The sequence below is a fragment of the Stegastes partitus genome, unplaced genomic scaffold (genome assembly GCF_000690725.1).
Source record: "Stegastes partitus isolate 25-593 unplaced genomic scaffold, Stegastes_partitus-1.0.2 Scaffold266, whole genome shotgun sequence".
Taxonomy (NCBI): Eukaryota; Metazoa; Chordata; class Actinopteri; family Pomacentridae; genus Stegastes; species Stegastes partitus.
The window spans coordinates 563,234-589,114 of NW_007577997.1; the positions used below are offsets into that span (position 1 = coordinate 563,234).

The window sequence follows — 25,881 nt, forward strand, 5'->3', positions numbered from 1 at the left end:
TTTAAAAGTGTGGCTGCATTGATTCCAAGGAATTAGTCATCCTTCAATGAACGTCCTGTAGTCTGTAAACAAATAATCATGCATACATACATAGTCTGAGAGCGACATGGGAGTATAAGATGAATTGACAGGCATGTTTCTTCAACTGTTCCCTAATGCTTTAAGTGTGTAAACCATTTAACGTGGTAATGATGAACATAAGTTCTTGGTGTTTGGATCTGTGCTGCAAAGACTTTAGGTGGCACGAACAGTCAGAAAAAAGTGTCTCCTGTTATAAAATGTTGTTTCAAGCCTAATTATACTCCCTTGAAATGCACACACATGAACAAATACATCTCTTTATCTCAGATAAGGGATGAATTCTGCACTATCCTTGAATCAAGCGTCATACCCTTGGTGAAAAGGTGTAAGATGAAACAAATAACAAGGTTTTAATAGTCAGATTTAATTTGTGATGAAACAGTGACACCTGCAGGGGAAGTTTTCACAATAACAAACGTTCAGCCAACCAACCTGTGGTCAATTTAAAAACTGAAAATAAGATATAAATGAATGAAGTCTAACCATATTGAGAACTGATGCAACAACAAATACCAGAGAAGTGACGCTGCAAAGGAAGCTGAACATTCCTAACGATACCAGTAAGTTTGACTTCATGTAGGAAAGAAAAGGATTTATTTAACCATTTCTTATCATCATACGTACCCGTGCTTATGAAAAGAAAAGAAAGGCGCTAAAGCAAACAAAATGAAAAAAAAAAAAGGGAGGAACAACAGAATACATAGTACAACCTCCTCATGTGACACATGGTCAAATATAACACATATCCATGGCTTAAATTGGTAGAAACTGGTGTTGGTCAGTCTGTCAGCAAATCAAACAAGTAAGGACAAAAAAACACTCAGAAAACTGCCAGGTGTCATTTCATTCCACAGCCAGCTGCAGTGGGTTGCCATCAACCCACCGACCTCCCAAGTGTTTCTTGTTCTCTTGCATTGTTTGTCTGTTTTCTATGTGCTATTCTCTCTCCCCTCACCCTCACCCCAACTGGTCGGGACAGATGGCCAGCTTCCCTGAGCCTTGGTCTGCTGGATGTTTCTTCATAGTAACATGGAGGTTTTTTTTTTCTTCCCATTGTTGCCAAATGTTTGCTCAAAGAGAATCCAAGGGAATGTTTGGATTTTCTCTGTATAATTCAGTAAGATCTTAACCTTATTTTAAGTGTGATGAGATGACACATGTTGTGAACTGGTGCTATATAAATAAATGTAATTGAATTCAACTGATTTAAATTTATGATGGTAAAATTTGATGCTATGATAAGAAAATTATGGTAATATGTTATGTTGGCTGTAAACATCACAGCCAACCACAAACAATAAGGTTTAGCAGGATTTTTATTGCAGCTTTTATTTGTGTAAATGCAGTTCTTGATGCCAGAGGTATTCTTTTGCATGGCGATGTTGCAGGACTTTTATGTGTGACTTTTAACATTTCAAATCTGTGTTTCAAAAGCTCAGTGAAGCTCATTGCAGATGTTCTGAAGATATACTACCTGGTGGAGCTGTCACATATTTATTGGGCTTGTAAAGCAGTGCATTACTCAGAATCCAAATGCATAAACTGTCTTAGTCAGTAAAACTGTTGCACAGCTACAAAATGGTCATGCTATACCTCTGAAGGCAGCTCAGGTCATAGCTGATCGTGCAGCACTGAGCCAGTCAGGTTATTTTGGTTTTTGTAGTGTGGAGGAAAGCCTAGGGACCACAGACATCAGGGACTAGAGCGAACCAACAGGAAGTCATTGTTGATTTGGCCAATCACATCCAGCGCAGTCCAGCAGGACAGAATCCACAGAGAGGACTCTTCCCACTAGCATCCACTCTGCCTGTAGCTGCGTTAGCTCTGTCATTAAGTTCACCTTGTTGACCAGCCCTTTCACGGGCTGCTGGACGCACAACAACAGTGGAGAGCTGTCATTTTCACTCCGACACGGACGAGTAGAGCAGCGAGTGAACTAAGGAGCATTTCGGGTGGGAGACACCGGTGGAGATGTGTAATAAGCTGCACTGGACAGCAAGGACCTACCTGGCTGCCAGTCCATCGACTGACAGCTGTCACCTAGCTGCTTAGCTAACTAGCTAGCTAGGTGAGCTAACGGCTAACAAGTGTTTTTTCTCGCAGCCCGGCTAACTGAGCCAGCCAGTGCGGATCTCGGTTCAGAGAGGAAAACGGCGACTTCTCAGCAGCATTTGACTCCGCCTGCTGTTCAAACCATGAGTTAGCCGAGCAGCGTCGGGCAGCAGTGTTTGTAATATTTTGAGGTCCAGCTAGTGTAGCTAGCTTTTTAGCTCGAAGCTAGCTAGCTCACTCAATTATTGAAAAACTGCTGAAGCGTTAACACCTCAGCGAACAGGGACCGATTATACCCGACCACGATCGCGGTTACGACGCGGACACATTGTGGACTCGGTTGGATAAAATCTCGGGGAAATGAAGAAATTTTTTGACTCTCGTCGGGAGTTCGTGGGCTCCGGGCCTGGTTCTGGAGCCGGTGGAGGAGGCGCTGGTTCTGGCGGCGGTGGCAGCTTCATCGGACGGGTCTTCAGCATCGGACGATATCAAGTGACCGTGGAGGAAATCGTCGCCGAAGGTGAACTACGTGGCTTTCCCCTGCGTGGATTACACACATGTCACACAGACACTTTTATAATCCACAGTCTCAGCTGCTCCACATTGTTGTGAGGGTGCACAGGCAGGTAACTTGAGTTGGCCTGTTTTGTTTTTGCTCCAGGTGGAGTAACATTAGCAGCGTAATGACACGCTATCACCTTTATTATATGTTATTGAGGAGAACTGCTCAGTTATTGGCAGCAGACTGTAACAGTTAAAGGATCAGCTGTGACCAGGCAGCTCTGTACATGCTGATTACCTGCCAGGTTTACTTGTGGTTTCCTGTGTAGTGATCACTGTAGTGGAACTATTAACGTTAGACTAAATATGAAAACTTGGAAGAAGGTGTGTTATGAAGTTGTCAGATTGCTCTTAGCATCGCTTTACCTGAAGGCTGGGAGGAACATGGTATAACTGGATTTTCTACTGTGTTGTAAGAGGCCAAAGTCATGCTGAGTCATCTGTATGGATATTTACAAAGGGAGGGACAAATCTTAAATGTACATTTCAGAAGTTTGGATGAAAAGATTCTTGTTGGCTAGACTTCATGTAAACCCACAACTTTTCCATATCAGAACATTTTATTATTAGCTGTAGATAAACCCAAATCATTGTGTTGAGGAATGGTTTGTTGGAAACTGGTTGTAACTTTTACTGTTGCCTTTACCTGAACACAGTTAAACAGGCTGTGTGGAAGGAGTAGCACATTTCCTATGGTCATTTGTCTTTGCCATGAGAGTCTGCCATGCTCTGTTAGCAAAGAGGGCCTGTTACTAAATAATAGATGAAAAAAGACTGATTAATTTATCAGTACTATAGATGGGCCCCATCTGTTTGGACACACTCTGGCTTTAAGAATCAGCTACACATCTAACTTCAGACCTACCCTGAACTGACATATCTGTGGAAACCTAAGTGAAATGTGCTCATTTGTCTAAGTGTACACTTGACATAGTTTTCTTATCAGTTCTGGAAAAACTTTGGCCTTGATGCAGGCATTAACTCATTCAGATTGGTGCCTCTTCAGCCTCGTAAGCAGAATTTTCCCGGTCAGTAAAAAAATAAATAAAAATCTGCATTTCCCCATATTTTTGCATTTTTCATAAAATGCTCGTTGTGATTTTTTTCTGGGGATCATATTTTGTGTCTCTATCAGCAGACCTACTGTTTGCAAAATGAGCATTTCTGCTTCTATTTATTTAGATGACTTTGGTTGTACTCTGGAATATTAGCATCTGTCAGCTGGCGATTTCATAGGGTATTGTGTTTTTCCCCCTAATTTACTCCCTTTGTTTAAATTGTTGAGCTCTGCTGCCTTTACCTGTAATAAACACACTTTTCGCGCTGTGCTGACAAAAGCAGGCAAGGGGCTTCTGTAGCTTCAAACCTAGAGGTGCATGCTTTGAAACATCATTTTTGTAGCCTTTAGTTTAGACACTTAGGTCTAGGGTAGATATCTGTGATTTGTTTTCAACCAGTTGTCTGAAGATTTTCCAAGACACAGCTTTCTGCCTTTACTATGAATGGTATCTAATTTCTTGTGTCGATGTAGAGTTACTGCTAGCAACATTAGTGTCCCCAGTTCCTGCTGTTACGTGGATGTGAGTCATCCCCTCGTTTGTAATCTAAAATCCCCCAGTTTTCTATGGAATAAACAGTTAGAAAGTGTGGCTGGGCAGGCCGTGCTAATTTTGTCCTGTGGTGCTCGTGTTTCCCGCTGTCATTGCAGTGTCGTGTACATGTTTGTAAACAGAATAGTAGTTGTAAGGACATGTGTATTAGTCCAAATGACCCGGAGGATCGGAGTTATGCAAGTTCCATTTTACTGATGGCAAATTGTTAGGGAACACTGTAACCGCTCGCTACGCTTTTCATCGCCGCGACTAAAGGTGTGCTCGTGAGCATGTATGCACGTGCCAGAGTGGTATAAACCTGACAGTCAGTTGCGTCAAGAGGCAGTGGCTATTTGTAGCTGTACTTACAGCTATTTGGTCACACTCTCTACTGAGATCGCAGACCACTGCTGAATGTTGCTTAAGAAGGCTGTTAATCCCTCTAATTTCTCACAGGCATCTGAGATTAGGCTGTGCAAGACAGCAGTGGCTCAGCTGTCTTTATTCTGATGGACCACACACACACAGGGCTACCTTATGATCTGTATTTTGATTCAGTGTAGGTCTCAGTTAGTTCTGAGTGTCTTAACTGAACTCCATATCCCCAGCAAGCAATTGCTTTTCTGTGTCATAACAACACCAATTACTCAGCCAAGTGCACTGCCAGTTCCTTTTCTTTTTTGGCTGCGGCTGTTGAAGATTTTTGCACCTCACTGTGAAATTTCCATTCATTGACTTCATGATGTCAGCAATAAATTGTGATGCATTATGATGCACGGTGACCAAACCCCACCCTGTCCCATGCCTGAGCCTATTGTATTTAGTGGACCATTTAGGCCCATACATTTTTTTTAACGTTACAACTCACAGTATGTAGCCTCAGACCGTGCTAATCAAATGTCAAGCAGCCTGATCACATGGAGCTGTCCTTGGTTTAGGGATGTCAGCTGGATGAGTCAGCCCAGTGCATGGCATTAACAGAAACCGTGAGAGAAAACAGTTAACAAGAGAGCTGCATTTATTACAAAATCCCCATCTTTATAGTTAAAGCTGCTACATGCAGTCGACATAAAAATTTAGAGAGCATAATGACAGCTAAGGCCAGCCCATATCCACAAAGTCACTGAAGGGTACAGACTATCACACCGTGAAGTGGAGTAAAATCCAAACTATTCAAATGTCCCAGTACAGTTTGGAAACAAATAAAATATGGACTGAAGGTGTAAATGCTGTCTCATCGTGGCTCCATTGGGGTTTATTTTGTGGACGTCTATTAAAAGACATTCAGTGCTTTATTTATCCGTGTGGTTGGTGGTGGTTTCAGTTGCTATGGATATGCACAGCCATCATGGGGTTTTTCTTTTGTGTCAGCATCACTGCGACCAAAGGTGGGATGATGAATTCTCTCACTTCCCCTATCCTGTGTCAGTTTTGTCGTCATCTTGCATCCTTCCCTACAGCGCAACTGCTGACTCACACGGTGCCGTTTCAAGCTCTTCTGTCACATATGTTTTCTGTAAGCAGGCCTCTCCAGCAGACCTTTTCATTTATGATGAGAACATGAAAAACACACATAGTCACCCGTGTCTAACAGAAGCCACTTTTCTATTTCACCATCATCCTCATGAGCTGCCAGGATGAAGAGATGTTTGATCTGTCAGGGTCAGAGCACAGCTGAGGAACATTTGACTTTAAGATATTTTAAATCATGTTGCTGTCAGAATCACTTTAAATACCATATTTGACATACAATGCTTGTGCAAGAGTCTTTCTTGGTTACACTGATAAAGAACCACAGAATATCAGTAGCTGACAGTCATTGTGGTGAAAAGTAATTAACACCAAATTTTAACACCAATGCAATATCGCTCATGTAATGTCATTATGTTGCTGCTACATCTAACAAATCCCAGAATGCAGAAAACAATAAGCAACATGTTTTGAGATACTGATTTTGTGTGACAGAATTATTATTATTTTGCTGGTTTTGTAGTTTTGAATTCAGCTTTTTTTTTCATTTCTGTTTTTCCGTCTTTATTCTCCTTTTTATTTGCAGGAGGTTTTGCCATAGTTTTTTTGGTGCGGACTCATCAAGGCCTACGTTGTGCACTAAAAAGAATGTATGTCAACAACGAACATGATCTGCAGGTCTGCAAACTTGAGATACAGATTATGGTGAGTAAGACTGTGAAGTAACTGACTGCTGAGTGCAGCAAATTGCATTTTCTGGAAGGATTTACTACTTTTCTTTCATTTTATCCTGCCTAGAGTCTGAAAACAGCTAGTGTGATAGAAGTTACTCCACTGAGAAATACAGACTTTGCATTGACGATCAAATACTTAGTTAAATTTTTTTAACTTAGTAGTTTGGTCATTACTAACAGTGAAAGCTTGAATTCCTGCATTCCTAAAGTATAAACATTAAAAGTTGTTTGAAAAATACTCTTTGGCATAGTGGTGATAACAGAAGAAAACTCCAGGGTTTTGTAATTAATTCCCACTTTATATATAAAATTCTCTTCCGAATGTTCCCTTGCCTGTCCATTTACATGGAACTGGGGCTTTCACTGTGAGCAAAACTAGCCGGTTCCTGCAGCCACACCCTGGGTGGCATGACTGTTGGTGGATGGTTATCATCATTACTTCCAGACCTTTGGAAGATAAAAATAGACTGAATGGATGTATTTTGCAATTTACTAAATAAATTCTCTTAGGACTGTGTAATCAGTGAAAATTGTGTCTCTGTTGTTTGTCATTGTTGCCTGTGTTTGTTTACACAGAGGGACCTAGTGGGCAACAAAAACATAGTTGGTTTCCTGGACTCCAGCATAACTGCCGTCGGAGCGGGTGATGTGTGGGAAGTCCTGATCTTAATGGACTTTTGTCGAGGTAAATTGGCCTACTCCTCACGCATTTCGGTCTCTGTTGAATTCAAAACTCCATTACCCTCCGCTCCTCGCAGCATCCTGTTGTGTACGAAGGCAAATATTCAACTGATTGCGGTCAATAGAACTTATGCTTCAGTCGATACATAACTAAGTGGTGTTACATTTAGAAAAGTAAAATAATGCATAGTTGAAGTGTACAAAGTGGAGAGAACAATTCTTTTGTGGGGACTTTAGCAAAGTTTAAAACACCATAGAAAGTATTGGAAGCTTTTTAATACTACAACACCAATAATAATTCAGGTTTTAAGGTAATACATTAAGAAAATAGTTATTTTGTGTTACTCAAAAGTTTGTGAACTTTTACACAAGTGCCACATTGATTGGCTGTTTTCAAAATATGAAAAATAAAGTGATTAATGTACTTTTTTTGTATTTACTGTAGATGTTATTACCACAGTTAGTATACACCTCACAGAGTCAAGCTATTAATTAAAAGAAGTAGATATTTATTTACTTATTAGGTTGTTCATGAAAATATGGGAAAGTAGTGATTCAGGAGTGTTTATTTGTTGTGACCTTGCCTTACTTTTTTAATATAGGTGGGCAGGTGGTCAATTTAATGAATCAGCGGCTACAGACAGGCTTCACTGAGGCCGAGGTGCTGCAGATCTTTTGCGACACATGTGAAGCTCTCGCTCGTCTCCACCAGTGCAAGACTCCAATCATCCATCGAGATCTCAAGGCAAGCCTAATTAAATTCCTAATAGTGCCGACTGCATGAAGCCACACTAATTATTCCGAAGTTGCAAGTTATTTATTGTGACACGTTGCTATCACTTCTAATGAGAAACGCTATCTCATTTTCCTCATGTAGGTTGAAAATATTCTCCTGCACGACCGGGGACACTATGTGCTCTGTGATTTTGGAAGTGCCACCAACCGCTTCCAAAACCCTCAAACGGAGGGGGTGGCAGTGGTGGAGGAGGAAATTAAAAAGTGAGGTTTTTTGGGACCACTTTGTACATTTTATCTTTATTATACCAAGAATCAGAAGCTCACTGATCTGCTCTTAATATTAGGTACACAACTCTGTCATACCGCGCCCCAGAGATGGTCAACCTCTACGGTGGAAAAGTCATTACAACAAAGGCAGACATTTGGGTAAGACTAACTTTCTAAAAAAAAACTTTAACACAAAGTTGACTGTAGGATCAGAATAATTCACTGTCAAGGTGACGCGTGCATCACTAGTTACTGACATGCTTCTTGTCTCTATAGGCCATGGGTTGTCTACTCTATAAGCTGTGCTACTTCACGCTTCCTTTTGGTGAGAGCCAAGTGGCGATCTGTGACGGCAGCTTCACTATCCCAGACAATTCGCGCTACTCCCAGGAAATGCACTGTCTCATTAGTGAGTAACCGTGTTCCTCACCGTCCTACTTACTGCATGTACACCATGTGTATGTGCAGTTTGATTTGAATGTGAATTTCCATGTGTCGGACTCAAAATAAACATCCATGTTTGGGAACCTCTCAGGATACATGCTGGAACCTGACCCAGATAAGAGACCAGACATCTACCAAGTATCCTACTTTGCCTTTAAACTGGCTCGACGAGAATGTTCAGTCCAAAATGTACATGTAAGTAAGCATGGCCAGACTTTGTACTACATATAAAACAAATTTGAACATTCTTATTCACATTTTGCTTTTTTATATGTTCTTATTGTTTATTTTACTAACTGCATATTTTTGCTTATTTATGGTGGAAGTAACTTTACTCTCTCTGCTCTAACTACCGACTCTCCCCTTGGGCATTCATAAAGTATTTCTATTCGAATGTCAGCAACATTATTGTAGAATGTGCTTTAGGGTTAGCAGATATCATGCTGTCAATTATTTTTTATGATCTATCTTGTGTGTGGTGGTTTCAGTTGCCTCTTTGCTTTTCAGAAAAACAGTGATCTAGGACATAGTGATATTGGAGAGCAGCACTGCTTTCAGCTTTGTTTTGCTACTTTGCTCCAAGTATTATGAAAGTGGGCAATAATGATTTGTCCATGGAAGATGCAAGTCGATACCGCTCACATCATTTGATACTTTACTGATATAAGAAATGTAAACTGTTTGTTTTGGTTGTTTTTGGTAAATATGAAATCTTCTTACTGTTGTAGAATTCGCCCATTCCTGCAAAACTTCCTGAGCCTATCAGAGCCAGTGAAGCAGTGGCCAAAAAGAGTCAAACCAAAGCCAGGTGAGTGTGAAGCAAAGCATTTGACCGCTATATTACTTTTATGAGAAACTTTACAGTTACTCTCCAGTTCTCTCTTTTCCTTCCTCCAGGCTCACAGACCCAATTCCTACCACAGAAACCTCAATTGCACCTAGACAACGGCCCAAAGCTGGCCAGGCCCAGCCACAGCCTATATCAGGCATTCTTCCCATCCAGCCAGCTCTCACACCACGCAAGAGGCCCAGCGTGACAACTGGAGCGCCCCAGGCCATAGGTACGATTAGCTACTCTGATGACATTATATATATTAGGCTTAAGGGCATTGGTGATAGAAACCTGGTTTTACTGTGACCCTTGTAATAATTTACTTCATAATATAATCAAAAGGGCATCTGGTGTTACACTAAATGAACTCCTGAAGAATTTGACTGTAAGACCTTTGTTTTCGCAGCGGTTTAATTAGCCCATTCTTAAAAGGCTTTTAATTGTCTTTTTATGAGGCTTTCGACAGGGCCATTCATTTGTGGTCCACTTGCAAAGACAGAATTGATGGTGGCTTGATGTCACTTTAATTAGAGCAGCATGCTCTCACATCCTTTATGTGTAGTTCCTACTGACTCGTTTGCCGACCACTAATCTGAGTAGATATTGTGTTATAAAGTGCAATTCTATGCTTAAAATCAAATAAGTGCATTCATTAGTAGAATGCTTTAGAGTATTGTCTTGTTTTGTGTTTTGAACTAAGGCCCTGCATTGTTTAAACTTTTCTTTCTCCCAGAAATTAAGATTAAAAATGTGAATTGTCTTATATTCAAGGATTTGAGAATTATTTAGTTTCGTGTAATTATGGTCTTTTACTTTGCTTTGCATTAGGGGTTGTTTGTTACCATGATGCTGTCAGGTTTCTTTTTACAGTAAGTCTTTTAGTCAGTCAGACCTAAAAGTCTTTTCTTAGTCCATTTTAATTCAGCAGCAGTTTCTAAAAGCTGATGCAGCATGTTTTCCTGCCACAGTGTTAGTATATGCGGGATAGAGAAGATGCACTAAATCTTACATGTTACTGTATTCCCTGTTTTTCTTGTATGAGAGAAAGGAATTGATTCAACTCTCATCTCCTAGATTCCAGTTATCTCAGGAAGACTATTCTCCAAAAGTCTTTTGCTCACAGACAGATGTTAAAGGGACAAACCATTTTCAAAATTTCTGGAAACTTATAACTACACAAATACTTGCACACACACATTTTGTACAACATGACAAGAGTCTATCAATCAATCAGACTTTATTAGTGTATCACCTTCCATACACCTCAGTGCAGTTTAGATTGCTTCACAGATGACTGACAGGCCGATGATAAAACAGAGCAAGCAGGAAGGAAAATATAGATGGCTCAGCCAGTTAGTGAAGATATGGGATAGCTCTTCATTGTCCTCACTCTTCTTACTTTTCTCACTTCCAGGCGTTGGTATCGGTGTCCCACCTCCAGCTGCAGCTGCTGTCCAGCCTGCTCAACAGGCTTCTGCTGCGCAAGCTGCAGCACAGCCAGCACAGACAGCCAACATGCAGCCACAGGCTACACCTCAGCATCAGCAGCTCCTCATAAAGCAGCAGCAAGCTTCAGCCTTCTTAAGCCCCCAGAGCAACCAGCAGGTAGGAACCCATCACAACAAGAATGGAAAAACTGGCAGCATTCTGTGCTTGAAATTATTGGATGGCATGTGACAGTACTGCGTCCATGTTCAGACATTTTCAGTCTGATTTTTAACCAACAACAGCATCAGGGTGTTTCCGGAAAATACTATGTTATAATAGTATTAAGTTTTGTGAACCACTTTTGACAGTCACTATGCATGCAGTAACACACACGGGCTTTATGCCATGGCTTTAAATGTACAAACACATACTATGTGCTGGTTCATTTGTGTGACTATACAATCTATTTATCTTTTTAGTTTAATGTTTGCAGTCTGAATCTGTCCTCATCAATCTCAACCATTTGGTTTTCTATAAATGTTACAGGTGCAGTTTTTTGTTTTTGCCTACACTAAAGACTAAAAGCTCAGACATCTATATCTAGCTCTCCAAGAGCTTGCTACCTGTCCAAGAGCAATAAATCAAATCAACAACAATTTACTTCACCTGGGAAAAAGTTTAAAACTTGCTCATGATTGGCTGTGTGGTATTCCTATGTAGCATCAGCTGGTGCAGAACATCCACCAACAGCAGCAACAACAAACACCGTCTCAAGCGTCTACTCTGCTGCAGTCCAAAGCTAAACCTGTTCCTCCAGTTGTTACCCTGCAGCATCAGCAGCATGTAGCAGCTCCACATCTCACACCCATCCCTGAGTCTGCAGTCACTGGCCCTGCAGCTGACCCAGAGGTTGTGGTAACATCGCACTCTGCTGCTAGCTGCTACTCTTTGGGTCGGGGCTGATTATTAGCTCGTTTCTAACGAATCACACCCAGATTTCTACTCCTTTCTTCTTCTTGGGAAGTCAAAACGTGATCTCCATTCCACTCAAAGGAATGGTCTCAGTGTGTTAATACCAGTCGTCACTGGTGTTAATGCCATGTAGCAATGCTCCTTATAATGCCGTCTTCATTTTAAAAATGTCTGTTTTTACATATGTAGATACTATATAAATTGTTCAAATGATTTCTGTCTTCCTACTGCATTTATTTTCAGCTAACCAGTAAACTTTCAGGTGTGTCAGTTTCTATTAGACCCATGACTGATTCACTTTCTTCCCTTTTCCAAAGTGGTTTTCTGTGTTTTTATATGTTATGGTCTTTGAGGAATCTATAAACTATCTTTTTTCACTTGATTTGCTTTCCCAGTTGATCTTACTTGCTCTCATGTTTGGGGTCTGATTTTTTTCTCCTTTGCTTTGTTAATAAGAGAGAAAATGTTTGCTTTCTACATAACAGATGTTGTTTCTGTCGCCATCAGTTTTCCCTAATCTCCTGCTCTGCGTTTTCTCTCATTACAGACAACTAGCAGAGGGATGCACAAAGTTGGATCCTTGACACCCCCTTCGTCGCCAAAGATGGCCCCCAAGAGTGGCCACAGACGCATCCTGAGCGATGTCACCCACAGTGCCCTTTTTGGGGTCCCAGTCAGCAAGTCCACCCAGCTACTTCAGGCAGCCGCAGCTGAGGCCAGCCTCAACAAATCCAAGTGAGCAGAATTAACCCCCCTCAGTGATCTGATGATGAACTGTCCTTTCATGGCACTGAGTGAAGCTGGAAGGCCAATAGACAGTCCATTCATATGACAGAACCCAGAAGGAGAATAAACGACCCTTTTATGTCCCAAAGAATCCAGCTGAAGAAGAATCACTCAATTCAGTCTTTAAATAACTCTGTTCACTTGCTCCTATTTGCATACGTCAGTAGGCCAGTGTCCTCAGACTGAACACACTTTGTCTAATTTCACTGTGTCTCACCGCTGTTTATGTTTACGCATCTTTGTGCCGCAGATCAGCCAGCACCACTCCTTCTGGCTCCCCCTGCTCGTCCCAGCAGAATGTGTATCATCCAGGTGATGCTGACGCTCCATCAGCACTTACTGCAACCAGCACTCAGCCCAGCTGGAACCCCTTCGGAGACGATAACTTCTCCAAACTAACAGCAGAGGAGCTGCTCAACAAAGACTTTGCCAAGCTAGCTGAGAGTATGTTCAGTTTTCTCACTGCATACTTAGAAAAGCAGCTTTGTTAAATAGCTGTGTAATCTAAAACTAATTTTTGTTTATGCACAGCTGCTGCGGCAGGAGAGAAGGTCACGGACTCCAGTGAAAATCTCATTCCAGGGCTCAATGCTTTTCCAGGTAAGGTTTTGTTTCATTTCAATCTAATTGCTTTGCATGCTGTATTTTTCAGGAAGCTTATCTTTGATATCAGTCACCTCGTGGACTTTTCTCCCGATATCTATGCGTGACGTTTCCATGTTGAAAGAGGTGGAGTTCAAACATTTTGCTGGCATATATCCTCTATGTATTGCTGTCTTCATGGCTTTTCAGAGTTGTCATAATGCTAGCTTATGTGTTCTCTATCCCTTAGTCATACCTGCTTTCTTTTTCTGTTACTCATGCTCACGCGTTCCTTCATTTATTTTCTCCCGTTTTTATTCACTGTGCAATATCAAGCTGAAAGATCTGCAGACAGCACAAGTGCAGGTTCAGGACTGCTGACTGCCCCGGACTCCTTTAATACCCACTCACTCTCTGACACCACAGGTAATTTTCTTGTCACATTGTGACAGAACGGGCCATGCCTTCGATTCTCTCTCAGGCCTTGGGCTCCTGAACAAATATATCCTTAGAACGTATGAGTCACTTTTTATTTGCTGAGGTTGTTTCCTGGATATCACACTACCCAGAGGTTGGTTCATGAGTGCCAGTTTTGTGGTTTGGATTTGTACACAGTCCTATCTTGTTGACATAGCGAGCAGCCTCACAGTGGCTTCTTGTCAGTGTCCATGAATAGACTCCGTAGCCACAGCTAGGTCGCATCTCATTTGCAGATCTGTGCTTTCGCTGTTGCCTGGTAACGCGAAGGACAAATTCTCCTTTGTTAATTGGATTGCCTTGTGGTGGTGGAGGAGGCTGCTTACCAGTGCCACTAAGAACGAGAGAAAGTTAAGCACGCTGCCTTGATAAAATGATGACCCAACCTTTTATGTTCTCCTCAGTTCAGCCTTTAGACCTTTTGGAAGTAAATGCTCTTTAGCCATGTAACGTCCTTTGTGTCGTTGCTGTTTAGGGCCTGGACTGAGAGGATAAAAATGTTGAGGCTATTGCATAACAAGGGTGTGTGGTTAATCTTCTCTATCCAGCCTAAGCTGTCTCGTTGACTCTCTGTATTGCTCACTGGAAAAGGATGCACACAAGCAAATGCAGTCTGTCTTTTGCTGCTTGAGCAAAAAGTGGAATCTGAGCAACATTTTAGATGAAGACAGCCTTGCTGGAATTAACTAAAACAGAGCATTCTGTATGTAGCATTTTAGTACTGCACATGTTCACTATTGACTGGGTGAATTAGCTTTTTGACATTTAGGATTTGTGAAAAGCTCTTCATCAGTGTTGGCCTCTTTCCTATAGTGAAGGGGGCAAAAGGTCACATCTGCTGTGCCATTTTCTGAGCCAACACATTCCTTGTCTAAGACCCCCCCTCACCCCATTTTGCCCCATAGCAGTTTCCTGTAAGTATGAGCTGCAGTTAAACGTCAATAATTGGTTGTTTTGTGCATGAAGTGTATTTCAACCTACTCAAATCAGTATAGATTTTTTTAATAACAGAGATGCATCACTTTATGAAATAATACAATTTTTATAGAGTTTTGGTAGAGGCAGTTTCTCAAAAAAATCTCTACTAATTTGTCTGCACTGGTTCAACATTGAGTTCAGAAGGTTGTGGACAGTGATTGCTGTGACTTGATTTGTATAATTAAATGGAAAAACTTTTCAGCAGTTATGGTTTGGTGGCATTTTGACATTTGAATGCATGGGCCTTCACTTAACTCACTGGTCTTGGAGTGTGAGACTGTGGTGGGCAGAACTAAATAAACTAACAACTGAAGCAATGATGTTATTATTGTATTATGGTTTGGCTGATGTTGCCAGCAGTCATGTGAATGTGAAATTGCCTTAAAATATTAACATGATGGTCAGTTGTCATTTTGTCATGCTGCTAAACATATTTGTCCCTAAAAATGTTGATCATTTTGGCAACGAGATGTTTATTATCTAATAAATATTACTAACCTGCAATTACCCTCATTGATTTTGATTATGGCTCGAGCTTCATGTCGCTTCAGTTTTTCTGCTCTTTTTTTCTTCTTATTCAGAATTCTCCCTCATTGCGTTTTTTCTCTCTGTTGCCATCTGCTCATTACTTCTCCATCTTTTTTTCTCTGGCTTGCTCACAGAGAAGCTGATTGAGGGACTGAAGTCCCCTGAACCTTCTCTGCTGCTTCCTGACCTCTTAACCCTGGCTGACCCCTTCAATACTTCTGCAGTGAGCTCCACCAATGGTACCAGCTCTATTCTTGTCCCCTGCTTTGCCCAGAAATTCCCCATCTGCTCTGCATGTGTCTCCCTTGCTTTCCTTCTCCTTTTTGTCTCACATGGTCAAGAAGTCAGAAAGACCAACTAGAAAAGGAGCAAAGAAGACCCTCATTAATTTTATCCCTACTAAAGCAATATATTTTCTTTTTTATGTTACTAACATCTTCTTTGTATCGCTGTTTTTTTCCCACTTGCTGTTTCTATGTAGCAAAAGCTGAAGTGTGTGTGGATTCACTGATTCCTGGTTTGGAAGCTCCCCAGGCTCAGAGACATTCAGGCCAGCCAGAGCTCATCCCTGCCAGCATGCCAGGTTAGAATCCTAGACAACCAAATAGGAAACCTCAACATAAACACTTATCCAAGACTGACTGATTCCTGGTGTGATCATGAGCTCCCTGTGACTTGTTGACATTTTCTTGACCTGCAGTTTGTTTGTTTTATTGTTATTGACAGTAACCAGTATGCCTGATCACACTGTCTTGGCAGAAACACTACAGTGACGAGTCATTATTGGCTTTGCTCTGAATGGAACAGCATCTTAAGTGCACTACCATGATATAGAATGAAACCCCAAGGTTTTCTAGGACGTAAACTGGCCTATTCAGTACAAAAAAATAAATAAATTTTCTTTTCTTGCCTTTATCTTTTTTTTTTTTTTAATCGATACTAATCTCACTGAAAAGCCACCCACTCTACATTTTTCTATGTTGATCAGTATTCGCTGCAACCAACATGATGGTTTTGTACTCGTAGCTACTGCTGAGTGTTAAATCAACACGTTGATTGTGGTCCGGATGTCTTAGAAAGCTCCAAGGTGTAAAATAAAAGCTGTGCGAATAATGAAAGTACTTAAATAGTTGCCTAACTGCTTGCTGCTTCCAGGTGAACCATCAACAAAGAGCAGGTGCCTGAAAGTTCACCAGGTTTATTTGCTTTCTATAGCTGCTTCTGCTAATTCTAAAATCTCTCAGCCATGAGCAAAGCACATCAAATGTTATCTGTTCACTAAACACAAGAGTCTTTATGAACTCTCAGCATCTGAGGAACTGAAGAGCCAGTAGATGACTTTTATTTTGGATGGCAGTGTCATCACAACAAAAAGGAAAATCCTTTCGGTGGCTAATGTTACTATTAGCTGTGATTGTAGGCCCGCAGGTCAGAACTCTTTGGAAATTGTAATGTTCAGGGACGATCCGAAATGGTGTAAACTTTAAGACCGATTTGAAAGTAATAAAAAGTGCTGGGTGTGGGTTACTGTGTTTTAATGTTGCCTGTTAAGCTTCAGTGCACCCTAAACTCAGCCAGTAGCAGGCTTTTACATCTGTTTGTGTCTCTCCTGCGTTTTGTCCTCACATATAATGTTTTTTTTATGCAGCAATTTTCTATTTCTGTTGTGAGACAAGAGGACAAGTGAAATAGTGACTGAAACGCAGCCCGTTAAACGACTTGTTAACTCACAGTCACTTCATTGCCATTTTCAAGCTGCTGCTCAGCACTGCTTAGATGTTGGTTTTATAACCACAATGTTGACTCATGGTACAGAGAGTTCGAAATGACAACTGTGCTGTGAGTTATGTGATATTTTCATGTAAAGTGATTGGTCAAAGAGAAAGTTAGAAGCATTAGAAAGTCCTGAATAGGTCGCACTTATTCATGTAGTGCCACGAGGTCAGCTGTTGTTGTTCACTAAATCCAGGGGTTATACAGTCACAGCAAAGTCTTTGTGGTATTTAAAGATGAAAAACTGAAAGACACATTCTGGGGACATGTAAGACTTTTACTATTATGCTGAAAAGGGTTGCAATATGGTACCTTTAAAGCATAGCTCCTTTTGCTGCTGCTGATTATATATTTACACATATAATACAGTGAACTGTCTTACTAACAAAATGCATCTTCCTCTGCTCATTATGCTAACAGCCTTTTTTTAATCTATTTTTTTTACTATGATCCCTTGTCCCTCTGGCTTTGCTTCCTCCTGTCTCAGACTCTCTCACTGGGGAGGACTCTCTGCTGGGTTGCGATCTGTTATCTCATACTTCTCATGGAAGCCAGTCTGTTTCTGCTCTCCCTTCCTCCTCCTGCTCCTCTGCTCCTCCTGGCTCCGGCTCTGGATCCTGTCTGGAGGAGCTGCCACCTGGTCAGACTGCTTCTGGTAAGACCTCCCCTTTGCAGCTAGCCTTATGCGTGCTGGGTGTTTTTGGCCACACAATTGCAGACCACAGATCACACCCACAGCAGGAGGGCCTGTTTAAAACAAAGAAAACACTAAATGACAGCCTCAACAGACCCTTGACTCATTAGTCGAAGAGCCAAAAGCCACGTAAAATTCACGGCTTTTAAATACTGTGACTGCCCTGGCTCCATCTGTTTTTAATCTACTCGCATGCCCCTTTCTTTTTTGCTCTTTTCTTTGGCTGAGTTAACTTCTGCCCCCCTCCCATCGTTACTTCACTTCCTCTTCCTTCACCGCAGACTCTGCTTTCCTCATGTCGTGTGGGGAGAAGGGCAATGACGACGAGTTTGACCCTATTCCCGTGCTCATCTCCAAAAACTCAAATCAAGGTAAGGTTAACGAAATTCCGAGATGAGCACTCACACCTGCTGAAGCCCAGACTGTGAGCCACAACGATGAATGACTTGGCCCCTAGTTCAGTCACCATAACTCGTTCCCCGCGATCGCTGATGTGAGAAGTCTTGTATGGGTGTGCTTGTCACATTAAGGCTTTTTATCCCATCAAGCTCTCACATTAGTCATCCCTCTCTCCCTTGTTTCTAATGTTAGACTGCCAGTGTTTCTCCGTCTTGCAGGTGTTTGGCTCTTTTTAGTTAATCTTGAAAGTCTCCTCATGTTAGAATGGCATTCCCTTACTCTCCCCCCTGTAATGATGCAGCTGTATAAAAAAAAGAAAAGAAAAAAAAATATCCCAGCTCACTCTCTGCTTGTTTCTCTCTCTACCCCTATTCATGCATCTCTCTGCTCTGCCATCATTTTCCCTCATCCTCACCATCTCCTCGCTCTTAATTTCTCCATACGACCCCCTGTTAATATGACTTATTCTTTTGCTTGTCTTTCACAATCTCCCTCGGCTCTTCCATCTCCATCTCTGTCTCTGTCTCTCTTTCTTTCTGGCACGTTTCAGGTGGTCACTCGCGCAGCAACAGTGGCAGTTCAGAGAGCAGCATCCCCAACTTGGCCCGCTCCCTTCTGCTGGTGGATCAGCTCATCGACCTCTAGAGGGGGTGGGAGAGGTCGAAGGGGCAGTGTGCAATCCTAACGAAGGGATGGGCGGGAAGGCGGGGAGGGGGATAGAGATGGGCAAGCAGAGGCACTTAATGTAGCACCTTATGAAGTGAGAGGAGCCAGCATCTATTGGTTCAGTGGAACCTTTCTCTTTATGTGCCTCCTTGGCCTCAACTCCATCTCTAGTTGCCTGATAAGCTGGTTTCATACGTCTCTGCTGGCCGTTGACATTCCCACGCTGGTAAAAAAAGAAAAAAAAAATCTTTTCATTAATGCCTGAGCATATCGTCTGCTTCTGTCCTGGCCACACCATGGTCTTCCTCATGCTTTTCCTCATACTCGCATTAATATCCCTCATTGAGTGCACGCCATGGTGATCGACCCTCATCGTATGCACATGTCAAACTGCTTGATCACAGCTGCATTGTGTTCACTTTGTCCACTTGTTCAGGGTTGAAGCTATATTTAAACAAGCCACATTCAGGCATGGTCATGTGTGTCAGGGGTCTGACTAAAGACTGAGGACTGAAAATGTTGTGGACCTTCTGGATAATTTGACGCACTTTCCTGTGAAAGCTTTGAACTAAACTAGTGCAAACAAAGACGCAACCTGAGTGAACCGCTGAGAGCCATGCTGCTGCGCTGATTGAACCAGTTTGTAAACCTGTAAAGAAAGTAATGTCACCGTTGGGCGATCTTTACAGATTTCTCAAACTGTTTTGGTTTGCTGCTCTGCGAGGAGAATAGCACTGCCTTATTCAAACATTTTGTTTGGATTTGATTGCAGTGCACACAGTCACAGCATCTACACAGGTCAAATTTGTTCAGTCCTGTACTACTGTTGTAATATAGATCAGTAGCAGTGAGTTTAACAACAGCTGGTCTGGGCTAACTGGGTACATTTTGGGGGTTGACGGATGTGTGTTTTTCTGGGTGGATAGCGATTATTTGTAATCAAGGAGATCGATAACCAATATTTGGAACCATAAAATTTAAATATTGGTGTCAACATTTAGAATAACACAAACCTGCCTTTGTTTATTTATGTTTTACATATGTTTAATTTAAAGAGAACTTTTATTCAACACTTATTATTGATAGGCTGCTACTAATCAGTCGACCCCTAGTACATTTGTTAAGCTTCTGCATCACTGTCTATTGTGACCTCTCTCTCTCTCGATGTTACGCAGGGTGATATTCAAAAACTACACGTGTAAATCTGTCAGTCCTGACGATGTCTTGAAATCCTGAAACTGGTGAAGTCAGTGTTAACATTGCATATTAATTTGGCTCCATTGCCACAGCAAGATGCTTTCAATGTCAGCATTACCTACAACATTTAGACCGTTAACGTAGTGGGTGCATTTTACAGTCACATCTTTTAATGCTTAGAAACATAAGTCACTTCTTTGACCTGTTGTCAGGATAAGCACAGCAAAAATAAAAGGGAATGAAATCATTAGACCTGCAGCAATGCCAAAGCTAAAGGAGATTTTATAATCACGCTATGTTTGCCATGTGTTAGTCTGCTCTCAGGGTCAGTCAAAATGAGCAGATTTTTAGCAGCATGCTGCTGTTACAGACAGGGAGGTACGTTGTACATTTCATCGAGTTATTTTCTGTGGGTACTAGCTTTACGTGAAAGTCTCCCTCTCCCACTGACATCCTCTCGGTCATCTCTAGCAGGTCCATTGTTACCACAAACCTGGAGGTTAGTTGGCCAAGATGACATTCATTTCAGCCAGAGGAGAAATTCAAAAAGACTCCATTATATGTACATAAAATCACTGTTAATTTTTTTTTTCTTATTTTTGCTCTTGTCCGCACTGGTAAAAGTAGATTTTTAGTGTGTGATATTTAAAAGCATTTCATCTCTCACGATATAAATACATGTGACTATTATTGATAGTGCTTTAGAATGAATGTATGAAAGAATGTCTTCATTATGTAAAAAAAATTTATAAGGATATATAGATAAAAACATATTTGTGTATGAAGCTGTATTTAAGAGTGCTAAACTGTTGACCCTCTCCTCTGTCCAAAGTCTTTTTATCTTTTCTCTCCATTCATGTCAGTCATTTAGATTGTGCTTTTGTTAAATGTTATCATCAATACATGAAACAAAGTGCTTATGACTTACCTGACTGGATCGTATTTGTAGCGCTCCATTGCAGTTTCTCACGTTGTACTTGTAAGTTACTATATAAATGACTGGGATAGATTCTGTCGAACAGACAGCAAAACAGAGCTAATGACGGAATTTGCTTCCTGATATCTCTGGAGTAACTTTCCCCTCTGACAACTGTTCTCTTTCGTTGTATGAAACGATAAGAACGTCTCGTCTTACGTCTGTATGAGTTGCATCTGATCACTACAACCGACTGTGTATTACATTTTTAATGTCAACATTCCACCGAGTATTTCACTTTTCATTTTGCATTTTCTCTTGCTAAGGAAGGTCCACGGCATAGTCAGAAGTTTTTTTTTAAAGGTCCATATCACCTCAGATATGTACATACAAACAGAAAACTGCACCTTTTACCCTGATATTCCATCACTGGTGCAGACTATGTGCTTGAATTTTTGGGCATGAATAGTTTCCCCTTGTATGACATACTGGTAAAGGTTAGTCATTAACACTACTAGAATAATTGGCATGAGTAAATGGCACTATCCTTTTTCTTTTTTTGTTCCTCCATCTAATGTTGTTCGGTTAAGTCATTTGCATTTTTGTGGCTAATCTATGCAATCCTACAATAATGCTTCATGTTCTTATCAGACACTACAGTGCTGTATCCTGTAGAGTTCTAGCCTTGGCCGTAGAGTTTTACTTGTGTTGCTGTGTGAAACTAATGTACTTACTGTGCTGGTTGGGTTGAAATGGTGACAGATATAATAATTACTTTGATTATATCAGAAATGTTGGACTGGAATTGGCAGAAGATGTTCACATGTCAAAGCAGGATCATTATCGAGTGTACTTCTATTTTTATGAACTAAGGGTTCCAAAAGTGAGACACAGTAGAGGGACAATAAAACTCATTAATGTGAATGTAAATTCAGTCTGCTTGGGTCATATTTTTTTTTTAATTTTTACTCTGAAGAGCAAAGGAGCCAGCTGACTTTTTTTTTTCTTAAGATTATTAAAGTTTCATTATTTAAACTAGCTGACAGGTCATTTTCTTTTCATGAAAGCTAATTAGATTATAAATACTGCAGCTTCATGGCCTCAGTACTAAACCATTCTTTAGTGTGTACTTTGCACCATATGCATCGCTTACTACAGACATTTCTCTGCCTGACAACTTGCATTGTTGCCCCGTTTTTTTTAGCTTTTTGAGCTTTTATTCTGAAATGCAAAAACTTAATAGAAACTTAGCAGTATTTTAGGTTTTCATCCTTGTTCTTTTCTCTTGTCACCCCTCCATCTAAGTTTTTATACGCCCCCCTGGATGTCATTAGCATCACTTTTACACCCATATTACAGTGAACTACTGTTGCGATTGCAGGCCAGAATTGTGGGTTAGGAGCTTTGAGGCCTTGGTGCCTGGGTAGCACCATAGATAGACAGGCTGTAGAGTCTACGAGCTGTATGGTGAGAGATTAACAGCACAGTGACACGAGCGATCTTCCTGTGTGTTGTTTTGGTAGACAGTTCTGACCAATGAGGTAATCTGTAGTTCATTTTTCAGTTGAATTAACTGTGGCTCAAAGGTGTGGCAAATGGACTGTGGACAGTTTAAAATAGACGAATGATGAGGGGAAATCACCCGAGAAGTAAAACAAAAAGAAAAACTGGTGTTTTCCTTTAATGGCTGCAACTAACATCTCCACAAGAGCTGCCAGTTAACAGCTGCTGCCAACACTGCTGAGGTAAGACTGATCTGTCTCCGCTCATCTGTGCAAACCTGTCTGTCCCTAACTATTTTCACTTTTGCTGTGAAGGCTCGTCCTCCTTGTTTCCACAGAACTACTGACTCCCCCCCTCCTAAGCTTCCCCCCCTACCTCAACTCAATCAGTTCTAACTAAAAGCAAAACTGCTGTCCCTGTTTCCCCCTAACATGAGGCACCATTTTCCAAGGTTGAGTTGAGGACACCGCAGCTGTGCTCAAGCTAATTTGTGGAAACAAGGTTATTTGATGTTGCACTGGTAGAGCAGGTAGTCTTGTCTGTCTCACGTGACTTGTTCAGAGTAGAATTTGTGTGTGTTCTTGTAGTCTTGTGCTGATTCCTCATTATTGGGTCATTCTCATCGATCAGTGGTTTACAGACTCTAGAGGTGATCCATCAGTCATACAGTATGTCGAGTGTGTCACTGAGAGTTGATGGTCTGGTAGATAACTGGGCAGCTGGACCTCACATGTTTAAGTTTCTATTTGCTGATATTTGCACTGTAACATTTTTGTTCACTTCTGATATGTTTGCTCTGCTCTCTTCAACAGATGCGCAAGGGGAGAGTAATGGCTACTCTGTGCTTGACGAGGGACAAGAGACTGAAACTCTCGAAGGAAGTCCTCAGAAAGACGAGGACTGTGTGCACTCCAGCGACGAAGACGAGGAGAAAGAAGCCCAAAAGGAAGAGCAGCAGGATGAGGGAGTCATTGAGAGCCATGTTGCCGCCCACGACTGCAGCGGCTCTAGACCTCTGCTGATGGACTCTGAGGATGAAGAAGAGCCTCAGTTGGCTCTCCAGTCATCGCTGCTCTCCAGCACAGTACCAACACAACCATCGTCTACCTTCCATCAACCTACTTCAAGCACCTTCGCTCAGAATCATTCCTCGCATCCGCACGAGCCAGAAAAGGGGACCGATGTCGCTGCAGACGTCTTCTCCAAAGCCCCCTTTCGGATCGCGCATGAAGACACAAGCGATGTGTTTGCCAACGCTCCTTTCCCACACGCCCCCCTCGTAGCACAGCAGCAGCTCGACGTATTCTCTCAGGCTCCGTTCGGAAAGAGAAAGGAGGCCGCAGGGGTGCAACCGAAGACCTCATATCCCCATGCAGCCGGTGTTCACGCTGTAACCTCTGATCAAGGTGTGTTGGGACAAGTTGCCCAGCAGCCCTTCCGCCCTCAAGCTCTGGCCAAATATTCCCGACACTTTGAGGGACCTTTGCCCCAGCAGCCGGTAGCAGCTCACAGGGTGGTGTCTAATGTGAGCAGGCAAGCCGCCGTGGCATCGGTCCCTGTTGGACCTCTTCACTCATGGACCTCAGAAGTGAGCGCTGTAGACCCCTTCGTCTCCGCACCCTTCCACCTCAAGGCCCCACAAGAGAAGCCCTGAATGCACACTCAGAGGTCGGGGCAGTGGGAATCGGCGCCACTAAATTATGCAAACTGTAACAGGCACGCTGCATGCTGACACCAGCGCTGCAGCTGGACTGCAGGCCCGCATGGATCTCCTTCTTAACTGGCTCCAATTAGATCTGATAGTGCAAAGTCATCTTTACTAAACTGACATCATTCCCACACTCCTTGTCACTTTTTTATTTTTCCGGCGATCTCCTTCCAGGTTTTGAATTGTCCTTAAACCTTCTGGTATACATCTCCACGAAGACAATATGGTGGTCAAGCATTTGATTGTTTTCTTGCCTACCTCAGTTACCTTTTGTGTCGGCGCTGAAACACCACACAGTGAGGGAGTTCGTAGATTGCAGCTTTGGCAGTTTTATTTTCCTGTACATTTGAGCTCAACTGTGAAACTATGATCTGAAAACGCCTCATTCCTCCGTTGTATGGGTTCTCAGAAAGGACAAATTTCAGCTTGAATCATAAGATTATAACTTCACAGAAGCTTGAAAGAGGAGAAGGACACCGTGTAGCACTAACATGGAGTGAAACAGTCTCCGCAGTCTTATGCGTATTCACATCAAACAAGAAGTATGTAAACCGCCTTACAGTGACACCCTCAGAGTCAATAGTTTTGGGCCTTTTGGTCTGTGAAGCAGATGCTGGATACTGTTGCATTTCAAGGATCACATTTGTTCATGTGAAATGTAAGGGTTTTTTTTGTTTGTTTTTTTTTCAATCCAAAATGTTTGCATTTTTGTCATGTGTATTATGTTTGTAGTCGCTGTCCTGTCTCATGAAAATGGAATACCAGTGTTTGTTCCATGTAATGTACGAACCTTATATACATGTTAGGCATAGAAAATTCATTATAGTGGCTCCTATGTTATATAAATGTCAAATATTCACTTTTCTTTTTACCTCCTTACTGTACAAGCTGACATCTCAGAAGCCTTACACTCTTCCAGTACTTCCCTCCTACCACATCAAACAGCATATATCACCTTTGCCTTTCGTGCCCTCCTGAAGAAAACTGCTGCATTTACATCATTTAATTGCACTCGCATTCAGCGCCAAATACCTGTGCTGTCTGCAGTACACATGCAAGAGTTCCATTCACCACCGTAATGCATCTCTATTGTAGACCTCTCTATGAAATCCAAATGCGTACTAACTGTGACACCCACAGTTCTGAGTAAATGAAACTTGACTGCAACTTTAAAAAATGCTTTCCTGCAGTCACACATATATCTACAGCACTTATGCTTGGATGGATTGTAATAGTAGTGTCGTGTAAGTGAGATCTTGAATGGTGTCTGAGGACATTCCTTTTTGAATTTATTTCCATCGCCATTTGGAAATATTTTATTGTCGTTGTACTTTGTGAAAATCATGGAACATGTTTTTGGTTCCCATCATGGCACTTTTAAGAAAGGGGATCCAACCTGTTTCAACCCAAAGTTTAAATTATGTATTCCTCTGTTGCAATGTCAAATCTTGTTTTCTTTTCTTTTTGAAGTGTACAATCTTTTTTTTTTCTTTTTTTTTTTAAACAATTGTTCACTTTTCGCACCCAAGTTGTCTACATGAAGATTGCACATAGTCACTGACACAGAGTCAGGGTTCTCTAAGAATGTGTTTTGTCTGTAACACAGCTGTACAATTATTTTTCGACCGGTGTTGTATAGGAAACCTTTGGAGGAACAGCAAATGACACTGTTGGACATAAAAGCACTCAAAATACTTGTTATGCTGCACAGCCTGCCTTTGAAAACTATGTTGTAAGTCATGAAAAAAACAAACTATTAAATGAATGTAAATTAAATTTTGTTTGCAGTTATTTATCATGATCAAAATGATAATTTTAGGAT

The 25,881-nt window shown here is 41.6% G+C and overlaps 1 protein-coding gene across 7 annotated transcripts; it reads left to right on the plus strand.

Annotated features, from left to right (window-relative positions):
- The first annotated feature begins 1,650 nt into the window (after nucleotides 1–1,650).
- aak1a (AP2 associated kinase 1a) lies at nucleotides 1,651–25,835 on the plus strand. 7 transcript variants are annotated; one of them, XM_008282317.1, is made up of 20 exons: nucleotides 1,651–2,653; nucleotides 6,343–6,461; nucleotides 7,067–7,175; nucleotides 7,774–7,916; nucleotides 8,049–8,170; nucleotides 8,254–8,335; nucleotides 8,453–8,585; nucleotides 8,712–8,815; nucleotides 9,349–9,428; nucleotides 9,518–9,681; nucleotides 10,867–11,057; nucleotides 11,601–11,789; nucleotides 12,400–12,587; nucleotides 12,889–13,082; nucleotides 13,170–13,238; nucleotides 13,557–13,646; nucleotides 15,685–15,786; nucleotides 17,464–17,631; nucleotides 17,952–18,041; nucleotides 23,164–25,835. In XM_008282317.1, exons 1-20 carry the CDS (start codon nucleotides 2,494–2,496, stop codon nucleotides 24,003–24,005), a joined length of 3,339 nt encoding a protein of 1,112 aa, XP_008280539.1. In that variant the 5' UTR covers nucleotides 1,651–2,493; the 3' UTR covers nucleotides 24,006–25,835. The 7 variants fall into 7 exon arrangements, with proteins under 7 accessions (XP_008280539.1, XP_008280541.1, XP_008280540.1 ...); XM_008282319.1 differs by lacking the exon at nucleotides 13,557–13,646; XM_008282318.1 differs by lacking the exon at nucleotides 17,952–18,041 and having other exon boundaries at nucleotides 1,652–2,653.
- Nucleotides 25,836–25,881: the final 46 nt, after the last annotated feature.

Coding starts and splice junctions, on each gene's coding strand:
- aak1a (XM_008282317.1), top strand. CDS start 2,494: ATGAAGAAATTTTTTGACTCTCGTCGGGAGTTCGTGGGCTCCGGGCCT. Junction 9,682..10,866: donor TGGAGCGCCCCAGGCCATAG/GTACGATTAGCT, acceptor TCTCACTTCCAG/GCGTTGGTATCGGTGTCCCA. Junction 13,083..13,169: donor CTTTGCCAAGCTAGCTGAGA/GTATGTTCAGTT, acceptor GTTTATGCACAG/CTGCTGCGGCAGGAGAGAAG.